Here is an 18,045-nt window from a genome sequence, read left to right as displayed (position 1 = left end):
GGAACTTGGTTGGACAGCGCATTCGTGCACGACAGACAAATATGCACGACAGACAGACAAATAATCCCTGGTGGGCAGTGTGGAACCTGTTGTTCCTACCTGTTAAAAGATCTTCATAGATCATCGCATTCCTCCTGCAGTATAAACATTCCGATTCACTTTGCGCTGCGCAGTGACAGCTGCCTTCAGAGTTTTCCAGTTTTAAAAAGGTAAAAGATGTCACATTCACCGCTCTAGACATTCCCACATTGTGCGCAGCAAAAGCAGTTGAGGAAGCCGCTGGGCGATAGGCACTTTTAAATCATCTCATTCATTTAGAACTGCTGTGTTGTGTTTAGTTTGTTGTCCTTGCCCCCACCCCCTTCCCCGCGCACCTCCGATGTAGGCGCACGGTTGGCTACGTGCGGCGGTGCGAAAGAAGAAGTTCCACGTACGGTACACGTACAACGCGGTTATACAACAACAGCAGCAGCAGCAGTTTTAATAACGCGAGTAACGAGGAATATGATGATCACGAACGTGAAAATAAAGCCGCTGCCATAAATTCCTAAACCGCGCGGGCACATTTCATTTTGATTCCACCCCCCACTCCCCCCCACTCCCTTACCCCCCGCGCCCCCCACTTCACCGCGCCCCCCACTCCCCCAACCATCCCCCACCTTACCACTCCCCCACACAGCCCACTCCCCCCACCACCCCACCTAAGCCAGCCCAGGAAACACAACCTTCAGGAATTACACCTCAGCTGTTCTCAACCAAAATCTTCGAGAGGGTGGGGGAAGCGGAGGGGAGGGGCAGGGCAGTCTGCGGCACGGATACCGTGCAGGAGAAAGTTTTACTTGTGCGTGGGGGGGAGCGATACGTCGCGTCAGCGCGATGTCGATCCCCCACCCCTCAACCCTTCCCCCCTGCACCCCTGCCCCTTTGTGGATCGATGGACTGAGTCGGACCCCTAACCGGGATTTGAACTCCCAACCGTCCTGCTGCTGTGTACGTCATCGGTTTTTCTTCCGATTCCGTGCCGACGACTCGCGCGTAAAACTCAAACAAAATAACTCCCATTGGCACCGAGGCTCCCCCCGCAAAGGCCACCACACGCGCGAGGGCCGAGGGCCGAGGGCCGAGGGCCGAGGGCCGAGGGCCGAGGGCCGAGGGCCGAGGGCCGAGAGCCGAGGGCCGAGGGCCGAGGGCCGAGGGCCGAGGGCCGAGGGCGTGCTGGATACAGTATTTGGCGCCGGCTATCGCGTAAGGAGCGAGTGCGGCGGTCGCGCCGCCCCGGTGACTCTGCATCGGAGCTCGCAACGACGCTATTAAAAACAACGGGCGCCAGCTGCTGCTACTGCTGCTGCTACTACGCCACCGTGGTGAGACGATATCTTCCTCTGGGTTCTCAGGTTTTTCCCCTCCACATTTAGAAGCATGCGTTGAGATTATTCAGATGATTTTGATGCAATAAATGTCAAAATGATGGCCCACTTTGTTGAGCTATCATTTGTGGCCAGGTCGCTTCTGAAAAATAAGTTAATAACCTCAGCGGGCTTTGCCTGGTAGGATGCGGATGGTTTAATTTAATTTGTTTGTGTTTTGGCTAATTTGTTTACCTTTCTTGTTTTTGTCACGTTCTTACCCCATGCCGCTACTGGTCATCTGTGAAAAAGAGCTTCATAGCTCATCGGATTCCTCCAGTAAAAATAAAGATTCTGATTCTGACGCATCTCTCGGAATAAAATGAATGCCGAGGCGCTCGAGTTTTCCCGGACTCGGCGGGCGAACAGGGTGACAAAGACAAAGATCCCCCGTGTAGCCTTAACAGACTGTTGTGGCAAGTGCTGTTAGCGAGTAACTATGCAGGCTGGAAAGGCACATGAGGGGATGGGTGGCCAGAACCACGCCCGACTGCCTTTGTCTCCCCAGCGGCGATGCTTACTACACACCGCATCAGGTACTCTTTTTCGCCTGAGTCGACCTAGCGGAGGAGGCCCAGGATTGGTTCAGATAATCGCCACTGGTGTTGGCCTTGAGCGCGAATCGAACTCGGGCCGCCGGGTTCGTAGCGCTGCGATGCGCTAACCGCTACACCACCGCTCCCCACTGAGCTCTATGGAAGAAGACACCTGGCTATCACAAATGATAACTCAACGAAGTGAGCGTATCATCATCATCATCAGCGCATGGCAATTCACGGCAGCCGAATATAAACGAGTGGACGTTCTTTTTTTAAATGTGGAGGGGGGAAAAAACTGGAGGATCTAGGAGACAAAATCACGCGACTAGTGGGAAAATGTGCGTAATCCAAATATACAGGCGTGTCACAGGGTCAGGATCGAATCTATAACCTCCTGTATACCAGGCGAGGTAGTTAACATCTCACCACAGAGAGAGAGAGAGACACGCAGACTCCAAATATACAGCAGCAGGTGTCAGGGTCAGGAGTGAACCCATAACCTCCTGTACACCAGGCGAGGAAGTTAACATCTCACCACAGAGAGAGAGAGAGACACACAGACTCCAAATATACAGCAGCAGGCGTCAGGGTCAGGAGTGAACCCACGACCTCCTGTACACCAGGCGAGGTGGTTAACATCTCACCACAGGGAGAGAGAAAGACACGCAGACTCCACATACACAGCAGCAGGCGTCAGGGTCCGGAGTGAACCCACGACCTCCTGTACACCAGGCGAGGTGGTTAACATCTCACCACAGGGAGAGAGAAAGACACGCAGACTCCAAATATACAGCAGCAGCAGGTGTCAGGGTCAGGATCGAATCCATAACCTCCTGTACACCAGGCGAGGAAGTTATCCACCGTGGCGGTTGTGTAGGATTAGATTTTTAATATATATTTTTTAAGCTTTAGCCGTGCGCTTGTCTGGGCGTTTAGTTGCACGGTTGTTGGTAGTCTCGGATCCCCATGTGTGGTCTTGGCACGGCGTGGGGCGGGTGGGCGAAACGTTATACAGAGCCGCGCCGAAATTCTCGGAAGAAATGGAGCGTTAACGTGTTTTTGGGAACGGTCCTGGGATTCGGAGAACAGAGACGAATCTCAGATGCTGGGTGCGTAACATTGACGCGGAGCGCCATGTGGCTCGCGTTTCTCGCTCATTATTATTATTATGACGGGACGGTTCGTGCGGCAGGCTTTAAAATAAATTAATAACAAAATAAATATATAACAAGCTTTTGATACAAAAATAGAAAGGTGGTGGGGGGGGGGGGTGTACGCACGCTTTACAACACGATACACCCCAATAGAAATTAATAAAAATTATAAACGGGTGCAAGGGGAGACGACAGGGTGGTGGGGGGGGGGAGGTTTAATATTTAAAACCAAAATAAAAACTAATTTCAAGAGGCGTGCGGGTTGTTAGTTAGTCGGTGGGTCCTTTTTTTGGGGTCTCTCTTTAGCCCTCATTCCGTGCATGATCAAGCGCTGCCCGGTGCCTCTGGCCCTCTCGTCGTCGCCCGATGTCCGTACCCGCAGGGACGTGCCACACGAAAGCGAGGTTCGTCGCACGACGGTCACAGCGATATTTAAATTTTCAGAACTGAAATTTAGTCAAACGAAGTGAACAACCAAATCTTTACGTGGTGGGTTTTCTTGTGTCGTTGTTGGTGGCCAATCTAAGACCACCGGTGGCGAGATGTTAACTACCTCGTCTGGTATACAGGAGGTCCTGGGTTCGATCTCGACCACTGACGCCTGCTGTATATTTCGAGTTTGCGTGTCTGTCCCCGTGATCGCGTGGATTTTCTCCGCGTCCTCCGGTTTTTCCCTCCACATTAAGAATTGGCATCACGCGTTTGGAGTATTTGGCTGCTGCCATAAATTTCCACGCGACTGCTTTTTGTGTTTAGTTTGTTGTCCTTCCCACGCACCTCCGAATAACATGGATGGCTCTGTACAGTGCGAAAGAAATTCAATGTACATGATAAGCCACTTCGTTAAGCTATAATTTGTGGCTAGGTCGCTTCTGAAGAAAAGCTCTATATAGCTCAGAGGGACCTTACCTGGTAAAATAAAAAATAGTTTTAGTTCCGTTCAATCAACTCTGGATTCCTGGATTCTAACCCATGATCAGCAGTGCCTGTGCGCGCAGCCAACCACCACAGAAGTAACAAATTCTACAAATACGAAAAAACCTAATTCCAAATCATAATAATTAAGGGAGCGACCTTTTCACTGGCAACATGATGAAAGGGGGCCACGATTTTAGCAACAAAAATGTAGGTGAAAAATTGGCAGCAAGAGAAATCTTGGACTTGGGCCTTGACATTCTTTGCCAAGTAAAACAAAGAGGCCTTGAATCAAATGCACGTAATTCTGTGCTGCGGCGGCAGCAGCAGCAGCAGCGATCGCAAGAACACGCGTGATCACCATCGACATTTCAAAAGCATGTAAATGTTCATACCCTTGGGGGGGCTTGCCCCCTTCCCGGCAATCAAAACGCTCCCCCGTCCCTTCTTTGGGAAAAAAAATGTTCTCTTATCAACTTTGCCCGTGCGTCCGTCACTCAACAATCCTCGGCAAGCTTGGCAAAAAAACAAGGTGTTCCGTCATTTCAAGGGATTATCCAGGTAACAAAAAAAAGTAAAATGTGCATTGAAAGACAGTCTGTGTTCTCCTTATAACGCGGCGGTAGGCGTTGCCGTTCCTGGAGAACACCGCGGCATTTATGTAAAAACGGCATTATAATAAATAACATATGTAGAAGGTGATGCGTAACGCAGAGGCCGAACGAAGACTGAGGCACGTGTAGAGTAGCGTCCAGAAGCATCCAGCAGCATCCCAATGGCTCGCGCGACGACGCTACTCCGAGGGAGCGGCCGTTACGAACGGCTTATTCCTACACGTACGCGACGTAGCAGTTCCGTTCGGTCGATCGCGGTCACTGTGTCCAATGTCGCTTCCGCGCTGCTAAACAAAAAAACGAGTTCCCCAATGCATCTCGTCGCGTCGTTATCCAATTGGCGTCAACGAAAAACCCACGCGTTGCGGAAGAACGGGCCGCACGGGTAGAAACGTACCGAGCAGTTTTAGCTGCGGCGGCGACGGCGTTGTCTGTAGCTGTCTGCCTCACAAGATTTGGAGAAGTCACTCTTGGCCCAAATTTGATTTTGCTTTTCACGGGAGGTTGTTTGTATTCTTTCTTTCCCTGAGCTTGTGCAAAAGTGAAAGCTTCACGCGAAAGGAGAATCTTTTATGCACGTGCCGTATGCTGAACTTTGCTTTCGTACCATACGTAGCCGGCCGTGCTAATCGGAGGCACGGTGGTGTTATCGCGTTGTGAGATGCGGTTTTGCATTAACAGATGCTATATATTAAAAAAAAGTTATCATCACTGGCAATACAGTAAGACGTGTAGCACACCCGGACCCAAAGTGAAGTCAAGTGAAGGCCATCGTAAACAAACAGTTTGCGGGCGATGGTGACGGCCTTGGGAACAAATCCATTCAGCTGTGTAAATCTCAAACCTGATGACGACAACGACAGTGTTGATGATGATTATAATGACATGAACATGGGTGCGCCCCCCTTTTGAGGAGGTTGTACCAGTGTGCCTGGCAGGGTGAGCCGGGCTCAGCTGGCCAGGGCTCAGCTGGCCAGGGCCGAGGCCTCACACAGCGGCTTGGTAGGAGTAGCGGCGTGCAGAGATTCCCTGCACCCCCCCGCGACGGCAGGGGATGAACCACAGCAGCTTCCAGCGCGTGCCGAACACCCCCGCCAGGGACTCGTGCCAAGGCCGCTGCACCTGAGCGCTGCACGGCGGAGATCGATGCCGCGTCAGTCGCCGCTCAACTTTCAACGATGCGAGTTCAACCACTACCCCCCCACCCACCCCCCCCCCCCCGCTCAATGGAGTTCAAAAGAACTCGCAAACAATACGCCTCGTTGTGAAAGAACCCCGTCTCTGAGCTTTGATCTCCTACGAAGCTGCTCACGGTCCAACCCCCAAGCCGCATCCGCCGCACAAACTGTGGCAGTAGATGCGGGGATACCTGATCCTGATGCACAAATGGAATATCTGAAAGCTCTCCGGCGTGCGTGCGACCTGTGGCAATGCCCCCGATTCACAAGTACGAAGGATGCATCGTGGCGATGATACTTCGACTCCGCTGCTCCTGATGTGGTTGTCTACTGGCTTGAACCACTTGCAGGTTAAATTGTAGTCGTTGCTCTGCATCTACAACGGCGAGTTGACCCACCGGTCAAAATCTGAACTCACAACCTTTCGATGTTGTGTCCAGTGCTCGAACCAAAAAGGAGTCAATCAAATCCAGGGTATTTTAGATATAACGATGCAATACTTAGATTAATACAGATGTTTACTGCACTCATGGATGACGTATCAAGCTATTATATTAAGAAGATGATGCTTTTTTTCAAGAGAGCTTTGCCAAGTTTAGGCAGCGGGGGGCGCTGTTGGTACGAGTAATGCCAACTGAGAGATTTACCCGCAATTTATTTTCAGAATGTAACGATATTTGGCCAACAACAATGTACTGTGTTGCCTTTTGCCGTTGTTCTCCGGTCTAACGCTGGTGTCAGAGACTAGGCCATAAAGAAGGTTGCTATCTCTGATGTAGATCAATCAGTTTCAAAGACAATGCTTACATTATTATTATCAGAGCATGTTTTTACATGTTGTGCCACTCGTACCGTATGTGATTAATGCAGACTTGATGATGCCCTGCAATAATAGGTGTGTCTATTTGGGTGAAACGTACTCTTATTGATTCATCATTTTGATAAAACCGACAAAAAATATACTCTTAGGTCTTTTTGGTAAAGTCACGTAGGTAAAAAAATAATAATAATAATAAAATAAAATTATAATAAATGAAAATAACTAAATTAAATTTACAGTAAATTTGGCTGTGACGGTCCCACCTGAAGACGGAGACTTGTGTTGCCTCCGAAACGTCGTGATTTAATTGAGTAATTTTCATTTATTATTATTTTATATTATCATCATTTTTTACCTACGTGACTTCACCGAAAAAACCTAAGAGTGTATGAATCCTTGCAGTCACGAAAGCTTCAAATCTCGAATTAATGGCAAAACATATCCCATACATACATATATAACTGCTCAACCCAAGCTCTAGATGCTCTGATACGTGCATTGTCTTTGTACTGTTCGACTTTTGGTGTCGTTCTCTGGTTGAACACTGTCGGTGAAATCACGACATAAAGAACGCTCATGAGGCGCACGAGCGTTATCACCAGAGGTGGGACAAAGTCATTGTTATGCAAGTCCAAGTCGAGTCGCAAGTCATCAAATTCATGACTCGAGTCTGACTCGAGTCCAAGTCACATGACTCGAGTCCACATCTCATAGGTGGGACAAAGTCATTGTTATGCAAGTCCAAGTCGAGTCGCAAGTCATCAAATTCATGACTCGAGTCTGACTCGAGTCCAAGTCACATGACTCGAGTCCACATCTCATAGGTGGGACAAAGTCATTGTTATGCAAGTCCAAGTCGAGTCGCAAGTCATCAAATTCATGACTCGAGTCTGACTCGAGTCCAAGTCACATGACTCGAGTCCACATCTCATAGGTGGGACAAAGTCATTGTTATGCAAGTCCAAGTCGAGTCGCAAGTCATCAAATTCATGACTCGAGTCTGACTCGAGTCCAAGTCACATGACTCGAGTCCACATCTCATAGGTGGGACAAAGTCATTGTTATGCAAGTCCAAGTCGAGTCGCAAGTCATCAAATTCATGACTCGAGTCTGACTCGAGTCCAAGTCACATGACTCGAGTCCACATCTCATAGGTGGGACAAAGTCATTGTTATGCAAGTCCAAGTCGAGTCGCAAGTCATCAAATTCATGACTCGAGTCTGACTCGAGTCCAAGTCACATGACTCGAGTCCACATCTCATAGGTGGGACAAAGTCATTGTTATGCAAGTCCAAGTCGAGTCGCAAGTCATCAAATTCATGACTCGAGTCTGACTCGAGTCCAAGTCACATGACTCGAGTCCACATCTCATAGGTGGGACAAAGTCATTGTTATGCAAGTCCAAGTCGAGTCGCAAGTCATCAAATTCATGACTCGAGTCTGACTCGAGTCCAAGTCACATGACTCGAGTCCACATCTCATAGGTGGGACAAAGTCATTGTTATGCAAGTCCAAGTCGAGTCGCAAGTCATCAAATTCATGACTCGAGTCTGACTCGAGTCCAAGTCACATGACTCGAGTCCACATCTCATAGGTGGGACAAAGTCATTGTTATGCAAGTCCAAGTCGAGTCGCAAGTCATCAAATTCATGACTCGAGTCTGACTCGAGTCCAAGTCACATGACTCGAGTCCACATCTCAGAGGTGGGACAAAGGCATTGTTATGCAAGTCCAAGTCGAGTCGCAAGTCATCAAATTCATGACTCGAGTCTGACTCGAGTCCAAGTCACATGACTCGAGTCCACATCTCATAGGTGGGACAAAGTCATTGTTATGCAAGTCCAAGTCGAGTCGCAAGTCATCAAATTCATGACTCGAGTCTGACTCGAGTCCAAGTCACATGACTCGAGTCCACATCTCATAGGTGGGACAAAGTCATTGTTATGCAAGTCCAAGTCGAGTCGCAAGTCATCAAATTCATGACTCGAGTCTGACTCGAGTCCAAGTCACATGACTCGAGTCCACATCTCATAGGTGGGACAAAGTCATTGTTATGTAAGTCCAAGTCGAGTCGCAAGTCATCAAATTCATGACTCGAGTCTGACTCGAGTCCAAGTCACATGACTCGAGTCCACACCTCTGGTTATCACTGCACCACACCTGCCCCCCCCCCCGCCCCGAACTGCGTGTGTGTAACGATTCGTCCGTTGTCGTCGTCGTTGTCACGGATTAATGCGACCCCCTGCAGCCACTAGTGGCCGCTACATTCACCACAAAGTACAACGTTAAAACAAAATTGCGGCTATGACTATATCGGATATCTGTGAAAACTACTGGGCATCTGGGAATAAGAGCTTCATACCTCAACGGATTCCTCCAGTATAAATAAACATTCTGATTCTGATATGCTGAAACAATTCGCTCGGTAATGATATCAACACTTTGCGTAAGCTGGGGGGGGGGGGGGGGATGTTTAGGGTACTTACGTGACTTCCAAAAAGGGATCCATCATTTTTTCAATCGTGGTCAAATCCTAGATGGAAAAAAAAGGCAAGTCAGAGAGCACACACGGGGTTAAACGTTTACATAGTTTAATTGCACAACTCTGCTTTGTCGTTTTGATAATGCATTTTAAATTCGCACAGGTCGGGATAGTACCACAAGAAGTACAGTTTTGTGCTATGAATTTAAAACAAGCATTAACATCGTTATCCTCACAGTGGGTGCAAATGTCACTCCATTATTGCAAAGGTGAACTCGACGCATTTCACGTTTAAAAAAATCACAATTCCAGTTGATTCGCGGGTGGGCGGGAGGGAAGCTGAGCGAAAGCGGCGTGCCTACAGGCGCCGAATATTTTCTGAGATAACGGAAAATATACTGATGACACTTTACGTTTGACGCTTTAGTATCATTGTGTAATTTAAAAGAAAAACGTATTCCATAAACCCTTTGTTGAACCTGTACAAGGTAGAGAAAAATTATGCAACCAATTACGTGACCTAATCTTCTTTTGAATAACAGAGCCCGCTCTGACAGAAATGGACTTAACCGGACAAAAAAGCCTACAAACTTGCAAACCATTGACATTTCCCTTGACTGCAGTGATTGGACTTCATTGTGGTACCAACCAGCCTTCCATTCGTCACAATCTCTCGGCACCTTCGTGTACGCACCTTAAACGCACGCAATTTAAGGTTTCTGTGACTTGTATGTACGATAAATGGTGCAAAAGCAATTTGTCCGATTGATGTTCGTGCAGTATTTTTAATGTATTCACTACAGTAATTTTGCTGTGGCTGTTCCACCTGATGACGGAAGCTTGTGTTGCCTCCGAAACGTCGTGATTTTATTTAGTTATTTTCATTTTATTATTTGATTATTATTATTATTATTTTTCATCTACGTGACATTACCGAAAGAACCAAAGAGTATATGGATCCTTGCAGTCACGAAAACTTCAAATCTAGTATTTTTAATGTCTCCACCGACGTGGTTGCTTTGTTTGCTTCATCGCTATACAGTCTGGTGGTCTCCAATAACGCCACAGTCGTAGTCGCTTTCCTGAAGAACACCACGGCGTTGTGGAAAGATCGCGTTACAATAATGAATATAGGGTAAAGCACAGTCCGCGATAACACGTGAGATGCATAGCGCAGACCGAACAAAGACTAAGGCATGTGCGGGTAGCGTCTAGACGCACCCAGCAGCATCCCGCCTTGTGTGATGTTACGGCGAGGCATTCACAATCATCCGTTTGGAGTATTGGGATGCTATAAATTTCCGCATTGGACTATCATTTGTGATAGCTAAGTCGCTTCTATATAGCTCAGCGGGGCCTTACCTAGTCAAATAAAAAGTAGTTTTTTGTTTAACTGTCATTACCGTGAGGATGTTGATGACCTGTCCGTAGAAGAGGCCGGCCATGCCGAGAAACATCATCACGCCCATGACTGCGGCACCCCTCAGCATGGCCACCGAATAGTGGAACACAAACTCGTCCTGAGAGAGAAACAAAAAAACGTTAGTTTGCTTCTCAGTCCACTTGCCCTGGTGAGGGTCGCGGCGGCAGCAGCAGCATGTCGAAGAGTGGCGGTCCAGACCTCCCTTTCCTCTAAACACACGTTGATTCTTAATGTGGAGGGGAAACCCGGAGGACCCGGAGAAAAATCCACGCAACCGCGGGGAGAGAGAGAACACGCAAACTCCAAAGATACAACAGGCGTCAGGGTCGGGATCGAAACCACAACCTCCTGTATACCAGGCGAGGTAGTTAACATCTCCTAGCCACCGCGTCAGCCCAAGGTTCTCACCGGCTGGGCGTCCGCGAGGGGAGGCAGGAGGTAGAAATGTGCAAAGTTGACGACCAGTGCGTACGTGCTGAGCAGCTGCGTGTAGAAGCAGAGCTGGATGAAGAGCCACTGATTTCCCTCTCCGACACAGTTGTTTATCCTGTCGGGCAAAATGTCGAAGAGGTGCCGATGGGCTGATTGGTGAAGCGAGGGTCTGGTGGTATCGCGTGTCTGTGTGGAGTGGTAGTTTCGCGGTTCGTGCGTCGCGCTACGAACCTGGCAAACCGAGTTCGATTCCTGCTCACGGTCAACGCCAGTGACAATTATCTGAACCGGTCCTGGGTCTCCCCTAGGTTGACTCAGCCTCAAATGAGTACCTGGGTGCGGTGTGTAAACATCGCCACTCGGGAGACAAAAGCAGCCAGGCGTGGTGCTGGCCACCCACCCCCTCGTGTGCTGTGCCGGCATTCATAGGTGCAGCTACTCGCTAACAGCACTTTCCCCAAAAGTCTGTTCATGCTATACGGGAGATCTTTGTCATTATGGTGCTGGCCACCCACCCCCTCGTGTAGAGTGCCGGCCTTCACAGGTGCTGTTCGCTAACAGCACTTGCCCCAACAGTCTGTTACAGTCTATACGGGGGATCTTTGACTTTGTGGAGACAGTGGTGTGAATTCTTATTGATGCTCGTTTCATCCGGGAAAGCCTCACAAGACTCTCAAGACTCTTTCGAAGTAGGGACCCGGTAGGCTACGCACGGTGCGAAAGAAGTTCACCATACATTCGTACAGCAGTGGACTGGTTGTGGCCGATGACAATCGCGATGACGGGGCAAAGCCGTGTGCAGCATCGCCGCGCTCGTGCTCACCACGGGCAGTGGTGGTCCATGCGCCGCACGCAGTGGCCACAACGGGAGCAGTGGTGGGCACGGGCCGGCTTCACGACGCTGCACTTCTGGCACACGTGGCTCTGCACACGAAATTCTGAACGTGCAGCACAGGACACACAAACGCGCACCAAGGACAAAGACAAAAAGGATCCCCGGTATAGCCTTTACCGGACTGCTGGGGCAAGTGCTGTTAGCGAGTAGCACCTATGAAGGCCAGGAACGGCACACGAGGGGGTTTGGGTGGCCAGCACCACAAAGACAAAGATCCCCCGTGTAGCCTGTAACAGACTGCTGGGGCAAGTGCTGTTAGCGAGTAGCACCTATGAAGGCCAGGAACGGCACACGAGGGGGTTTGGGTGGCCAGCACCACAAAGACAAAGATCCCCCGTGTAGCCTGTAACAGACTGCTGGGGCAAGTGCTGTTAGCGAGTAGCACCTATGAAGGCCAGGAACGGCACACGAGGGGGTTTGGGTGGCCAGCACCACAAAGACAAAGATCCCCCGTATCGTCTTTAACAGACTGTTGGGGCAAGTGCTGTTAGCGAGCACCTATGAAGGCCGGAATGGTACGCGAGGGGGTGGGTGTGCCAGCATCACACCCGACCCGACCGCTTTTGTCTCCCCCAGTAGCAACGCTTACACACCACACCAGGTACTCATTTGAGGCTTAGTCGACCTAGGGGAGGCCCACAACAGGTTCAGATAATCGTCACTGGTGTTGGCTGTGAGCGGGAACCGAGCTCGGTCGCCGGCTTCGTAGCGCAGCGCGCTAACCGCTGCACCACCGCTCCCCACAGCACACACCAGCACCATTACCACCAACGCAATCACCAGCAACCATCACAACCATCACAGTCACACGCACGACTACCGGCACATACACCAGCACAACTACCATCACCAGCACAACCACGACCACCACAACTACCAGCACCACCACCGGCATAAGCACCATCATCACCACCAGCAGCATGTGCCATGCCCGAGCCAACTTACCTTTGTTTATAGTTATGAATTATGTCGTTAGCCTGTGTATCATATGTAGTAGGATGGACAACAACAACACAAGGAAAATTAAGATCGGTGCCAGAAAGATGTGGGCACTACTTGACGCATTTTGGCACTAGAAGACAGAGAGAGGAAAGTGTAAAAAACAAATTACGAAATGTGCAGTGGACACCACCACCTACTACTACAGTGCTATCTGCCCCTGGGTTTCGAGATGATGATGAGCAGGGTTGGCTACGAACGATGAGAAAGAAGTGCAACATACATGCAGATATACATACACACATACAGACAAACAGAGGAAGAGACTCTTAAGAGAGAATGGCTTGACGACGATGCCATCGCAAGAGAGATTGGTGCCAGAAAGATGTGGCCACGACTTTACGCATGTTTTTCTCCAATTAGCCCGCGGTGCAAAAGAAGTTCAACAGACATACATATTAGCACAAGACGGAGAGGAAAGTGGACACCTCACAGGGCTATCTGCTCATGGTTAGTGATACTGATAATCTGCGCATGCTCCCTAATCCCGATGTCCGTGTGAATTAAAATCTATCAATCTGAATTTTTGGAGCTTTCGTGACTGCAGGAATTATTCTTTGGTTCTTTCGGTTAAGTCACGTCTAAAGATAAAATAATAAATTAAAATAATAGCGACGTTTCGATTGCAACACAAGCAATCATCATCAGGCATAAGAGAAATAGCAACAAAAATCTAACTAGAAAACTATAGTTAGATTTTTGTTGCTATTTCTCTTATGCCTGATGATGATTGCTTGTGTTGCAATCGAAACGTCGCTATTATTTTAATTTATTATTTTATCTTTAGACGTGACTAACTAACTATAGTTTTCTAGTTAGATTTTTGTTGCTATTTCTCTTATGCCTGATGATGATTGCTTGTGTTGCAATCGAAACGTCGCTATTATTTTAATTTATTATTTTATCTTTAGACGTGACTTAACCGAAAGAACCAAAGAATAAAATCTATCAATCCCCGCGTGCATGTACAGCCCCTTTTGCCAATCCACTGCTGGATGAGGGACCTCCACACGCCGCCGTGCAGGTCGCCGGGGTTGTTTGACCGCTTGTAAACACGCGTTGAGATTATTTGGATTATTTTAGCTGCTATAAATTCCCACATGACGATAAGCCACTTCTGTTCAGCGATCATACGTGGCCAGGACACTTCTTGAAAAATAAGTTAATAAGTTAATGCCTCAGTGGGCGATGCCTGGTAAGATATTAAAAGATATTAAAAGTTTAGGTCAACTTGTATATATTTTTTCAAGTGATTTGTTTACCTTTACTATAATTTGGACTCCTATCGTGTGTTTGTATGGTTTGTTGTTGAAACGTTCTTACCCCGATCCCCTGGACTACTGAAAAGAGCCGCATAGCTCATCGGATTCCTCCAGCACGAATAAAGATTCTGAGACCTCCCCACGGTAGTCAGCGTGGGGTTTTGCCGACGGCGGGGAGTACAGATGTGGAGAGCAGAGCACCCGTAGTTTAGATGCGAGTTAGAGACTCACCTTCGCTTGACATATGCTGGTCTTGCCGCACCCGGCCCGGATCAGCCGTGGATGCCCGCACGAGCGCGGCCATACACAGGGCGGCCACAACGTAATAGCCTGGCACAGGGAATGAACACTCATGGAGTCGGTGATGTGGCCAGGGCAGTAATTGCGAGGTTCGCGGTGCCAATTTGGCAGGACGCCCTGGCAATTGGTGCGCCGCGGTGGTGTGACGTTCACTAACTCGCCTGGTGTACAGGAGGTCGTGGGTTCGATCACAACCCTGACGCCTGAGGTATATTCGGAGTTTGCGTGTTCTCTCTTCCCGTGGTCGCGTGGATTTCTCTCCGGGTCCTCCGGTTTTTCACATTTGGAATCAACATGGGTTTAAGAGTATTTCGCTGCTGTACATGTCCACGTGACGGTAAGCCACGTCGCTGAGCTATCATTTGTGATAGCCAGGTCGCTTCTGAAAAAGAGCTACTATATAGCTCTGTGGGCCTTACCTGGTAAAATAAAAAATAGTTTATCTATTGCACCTCTTTTGCCAGTATCAAAGTATGAAAAATAAGAATAGCTTTAACCCTTTCTGGCAATAAAATAGGTCTTAAGATGTTCAAACACAAATCAAGTCTGCATTAACCACACGTAATTGATACTGGCAAAAAGGTCCTATAGACATAACTGCTCAACCCGAGCAATGCACTGGCACTTGCATCGTCTTTGCGCCGTTCGCCTTTTGGCATTCTCTGGTTTTACACTGGTAGTGAGACGAGACCATAAAGAAGACGTTGGTGAAGGCCAATCAGTTTCAAAGAGAATGCATGCATTATAATCGGAGCATGTTTGTTTGCATGTTTAATCACAGGATACATCCTAACACAACTCCTGTTTAATTGCTAGAAAGGGTAACCACCTATTATAATTTCTTTCAAACGTGCATATACTCCGGGGAGCGGTGGCGCAGCGGTTAGCGCCCCGCGTTATAATTATGAGGCCGCGTTTGCCTCAAGTCTGTTAAAGGCTACGACAGGGATTCTCTGTCTCTGCGCTAACAGTCGTAGGTCACTCTTGCGAATGCGACTTTATCCTGGCGGCTTGCGTTATCACCCGTTTGCACAAAATCAACTTGCAAATTACGAAAAAATCTATATGCATTTATACATATGGTTTAGTTACGAGTCCAGGAGGAGGAGTAGCAGGAGGTAATGCAAGCACCTGCGGCTACCACAGCGGGCAGCGTGCCCTGAGCGACGTGCGGCATCATGATGAGCTTGGGCAGCAGCCAGGTGTTGTAGGACCACACGAACACGATGGAGCCGAGGCAGAGCCAGCCCATAGGGTCGCACACCGTGTGAATCCGGCACGCCATCGGAGAGAGGGGGGGGACACTGCAACAGAAACAGCGCGAGCAACAGAACGAATGAATAAATAAACGGGCAATACCATCAAACATGTCCGTCCTGAGCGACAGATCGGTCCCACTCTCCCACTCGAGGTCGTATTCGTGAAGCAGAAATTGACGAACTCTGCGCACGTTGCGAGGACCTCTGGACCAGAGGAATCGGTCTTGCTTGGGAATGAAGAAGGCGGCCAGCAACCACACCCGGCCGCTTTTGTCTCTTGAGTGGCGATGTTTAGACACACGGCACCCAGGCACTCATTTGCGGCTGAGTCGACCGATAAGTACACACACCTTAAAATACCCACTCATTCACATTCACAGTCCGCACTAACACTCTATGTATGTTTGTATAGGGGAGGAGGCCCAGGAACAGGTTCAGATGATCGTCACCGGCGTTGGACCGTGAGCGGGAATCGAACTCGGTTCGGAGGGGTTCCTGTAGCGCAGCGTAGCGCAAACCGCTGCGCCACCGCTCCCCCAGGACCTGCTCCCACGCACACCTCTCGGGAGGCCACGTGTGGTGGGGTAAAATGTGGGTAACTCAGACGTCTTCCAGCACGCCTGGTCAGAGTGGAAGAGTAGGCCAAGCACCACCTGGAGCTGCCTCTCGTCTCGTGGGCAACTCCGACTCCCTTCCAGCACGCCTGGTCAGAGTGGAAGAGTAGGCCAAGCACCACCTGGTCTCGTGGTTCACTCCTACCCTCTTCCAACACGCCTGGTCAGAGTGGAAGAGTAGGCCAAGCACCACCTGGAGCTGCCTCTTGTCTCGTGGGCAACTCCGACTCCCTTCCAGCACGCCTGGTCAGAGTGGAAGAGTAGGCCAAGCACCACCTGGTCTCGTGGGTAACTCCCTACTCCCTTCCGTCACGCCTGGTCAGTGTGGAAGAGTAGGCCAAGCACCACCTGGTCTCGTGGTTCACTCCTACCCTCTTCCAACACGCCTGGTCAGAGTGGAAGAGTAGGCCAAGCACCACCTGGTCTCGTGGGTAACTCCTACCCTCTTCCTTCACGTCTGGTCAGTGTGGATGAGTAGGCCAAGCACCACCTGGTCTCGTGGTTCACTCCTACCCTCTTCCAACACACCTGGTCAGTGTGGAAGAGTAGGCCAAGCACCAGCTGGTCTCGTGGGCAACTCCGACTCCCTTCCTTCACGTCTGGTCAGAGTGGAAGAGTAGGCCAAGCACCACCTGGTCTCGTGGCTGACTCCCTACTCTCTTCCTTCACGTCTGGTCAGAGTGGAAGAGTAGGCCAAGCACCACCTGGTCTCGTGGTTCACTCCTACCCTCTTCCTTCACGTCCGGTCAGAGTGGAAGAGTAGGCCAAGCACCCTCTAGTGGAGGACCTTCTGCCAGCAGGGCCTTGCAGCAAGGAAATTGCAGTGGCTGCGCCTTGAGGTGCTTTAAGGCTTTAAGCGACCAGTGAGTACAGTGAAGTTGTATTTGAAAGTAAATTTAAACTATTTAAGAAAACAAAAACTTGGAACGTTAACGTTTGGAAAGCAAAGTACAACAATACGCAATAAAATTTTAAAAAATAGAACTTTAGTTTATCGCGACATTTACCTCAGCAGGTAAAATTCGCTTGGCGTCGAGTAGAAAAAAGAATAGAAAAAAACGACGTTGATCGACCGACGTAATAATAATAATAACAACAACAAAGTTACAAACGTGAGACATTACCGTGCGTGCGATGAAGTTGAATTAAATGCGAGGATCGTTTTTTAAAAAAAATTTAAAAAATTCCGTCGTCGGCGTCGTCAATGGCGACACCCAATGCAGGAAGCTACGGCCGCGTTACCTCACGCGAGGCGACAATTTTGTATTTTATTGTTGCTCCTGTTGCATACAAACTCACGAAACTAACGACGTGCGTTTACAGCAGGCTCTGATAATTATGTCGTGGTGTTGTTGTTGTTGTTAACGTTTGCAAAAAGAAAAGGCAGCGGTGTTTAAAACGTCACTGTCGAGATCCCCTCATAACTTGAACCGCTGTGGCGTCAACTTCCTCAATAGCGGGGGGCGGGGCGGTGGAGGGGGCGGGGCGGTGAAGGGGGCGGGGCGGTGGAGGGGGCGGGGCGGTGGAGGGGGCGGGGCGGTGGAGGGGGCGGGGCGGTGGAGGGGGCGGGGCGGTGGAGGGGGCGGGGCGGTGGAGGGGGCGGGGCGGTAGAGGGGGCGGGGCGGTGGAGGCACACCACATAGACACACAGACAGACACACAAGCAGAGAGAGACAACACAGAGACACACAGAGAGAGACACACCACATAGACACACAGACAGACACACAAGCAGAGAGAGACAACACATAGA

General features: G+C 49.5%; 1 protein-coding gene across 1 annotated transcript; it reads right to left on the bottom strand.

Annotated features, from left to right (window-relative positions):
- Positions 1 to 1,973: 1,973 nt before the first annotated feature.
- Positions 1,974 to 15,738, bottom strand: ZDHHC21 (zDHHC palmitoyltransferase 21). The gene is made up of 7 exons (XM_078878953.1): positions 15,551 to 15,738; positions 14,351 to 14,449; positions 11,787 to 11,901; positions 10,940 to 11,078; positions 10,512 to 10,628; positions 9,113 to 9,159; positions 1,974 to 5,757 (listed from the first exon to the last, which is right to left on the bottom strand). Exons 1-7 carry the CDS (start codon positions 15,702 to 15,704, stop codon positions 5,616 to 5,618), a joined length of 813 nt encoding a protein of 270 aa, XP_078735079.1. The 5' UTR covers positions 15,705 to 15,738; the 3' UTR covers positions 1,974 to 5,615.
- Between the last annotated feature and the right edge of the window lie 2,307 nt (positions 15,739 to 18,045).

Source organism: Lampetra fluviatilis, chromosome 3 (assembly GCF_964198595.1).
Source record: "Lampetra fluviatilis chromosome 3, kcLamFluv1.1, whole genome shotgun sequence".
NCBI lineage: Eukaryota > Metazoa > Chordata > Hyperoartia > Petromyzontiformes > Petromyzontidae > Lampetra > Lampetra fluviatilis.
The sequence above is the reverse complement of the archived record's forward strand: the minus strand, read 5'-3'. Positions and strand labels throughout refer to the sequence as shown.

What these genes read in the sequence shown, in the direction of transcription:
- ZDHHC21 (XM_078878953.1), bottom strand. Translation starts at nt 15,704, where the DNA reads ATGGCGTGCCGGATTCACACGGTGTGCGACCCTATGGGCTGGCTCTGC. An exon ending in GCCCGCTGTGGTAGCCGCAG is followed by an intron (nt 14,450 to 15,550) that starts GTGCTTGCATTA and finishes TCCCTGTGCCAG; the next exon opens with GCTATTACGTTGTGGCCGCC. An exon ending in ATGGACCACCACTGCCCGTG is followed by an intron (nt 11,079 to 11,786) that starts GTGAGCACGAGC and finishes TTTGCCCGACAG; the next exon opens with GATAAACAACTGTGTCGGAG.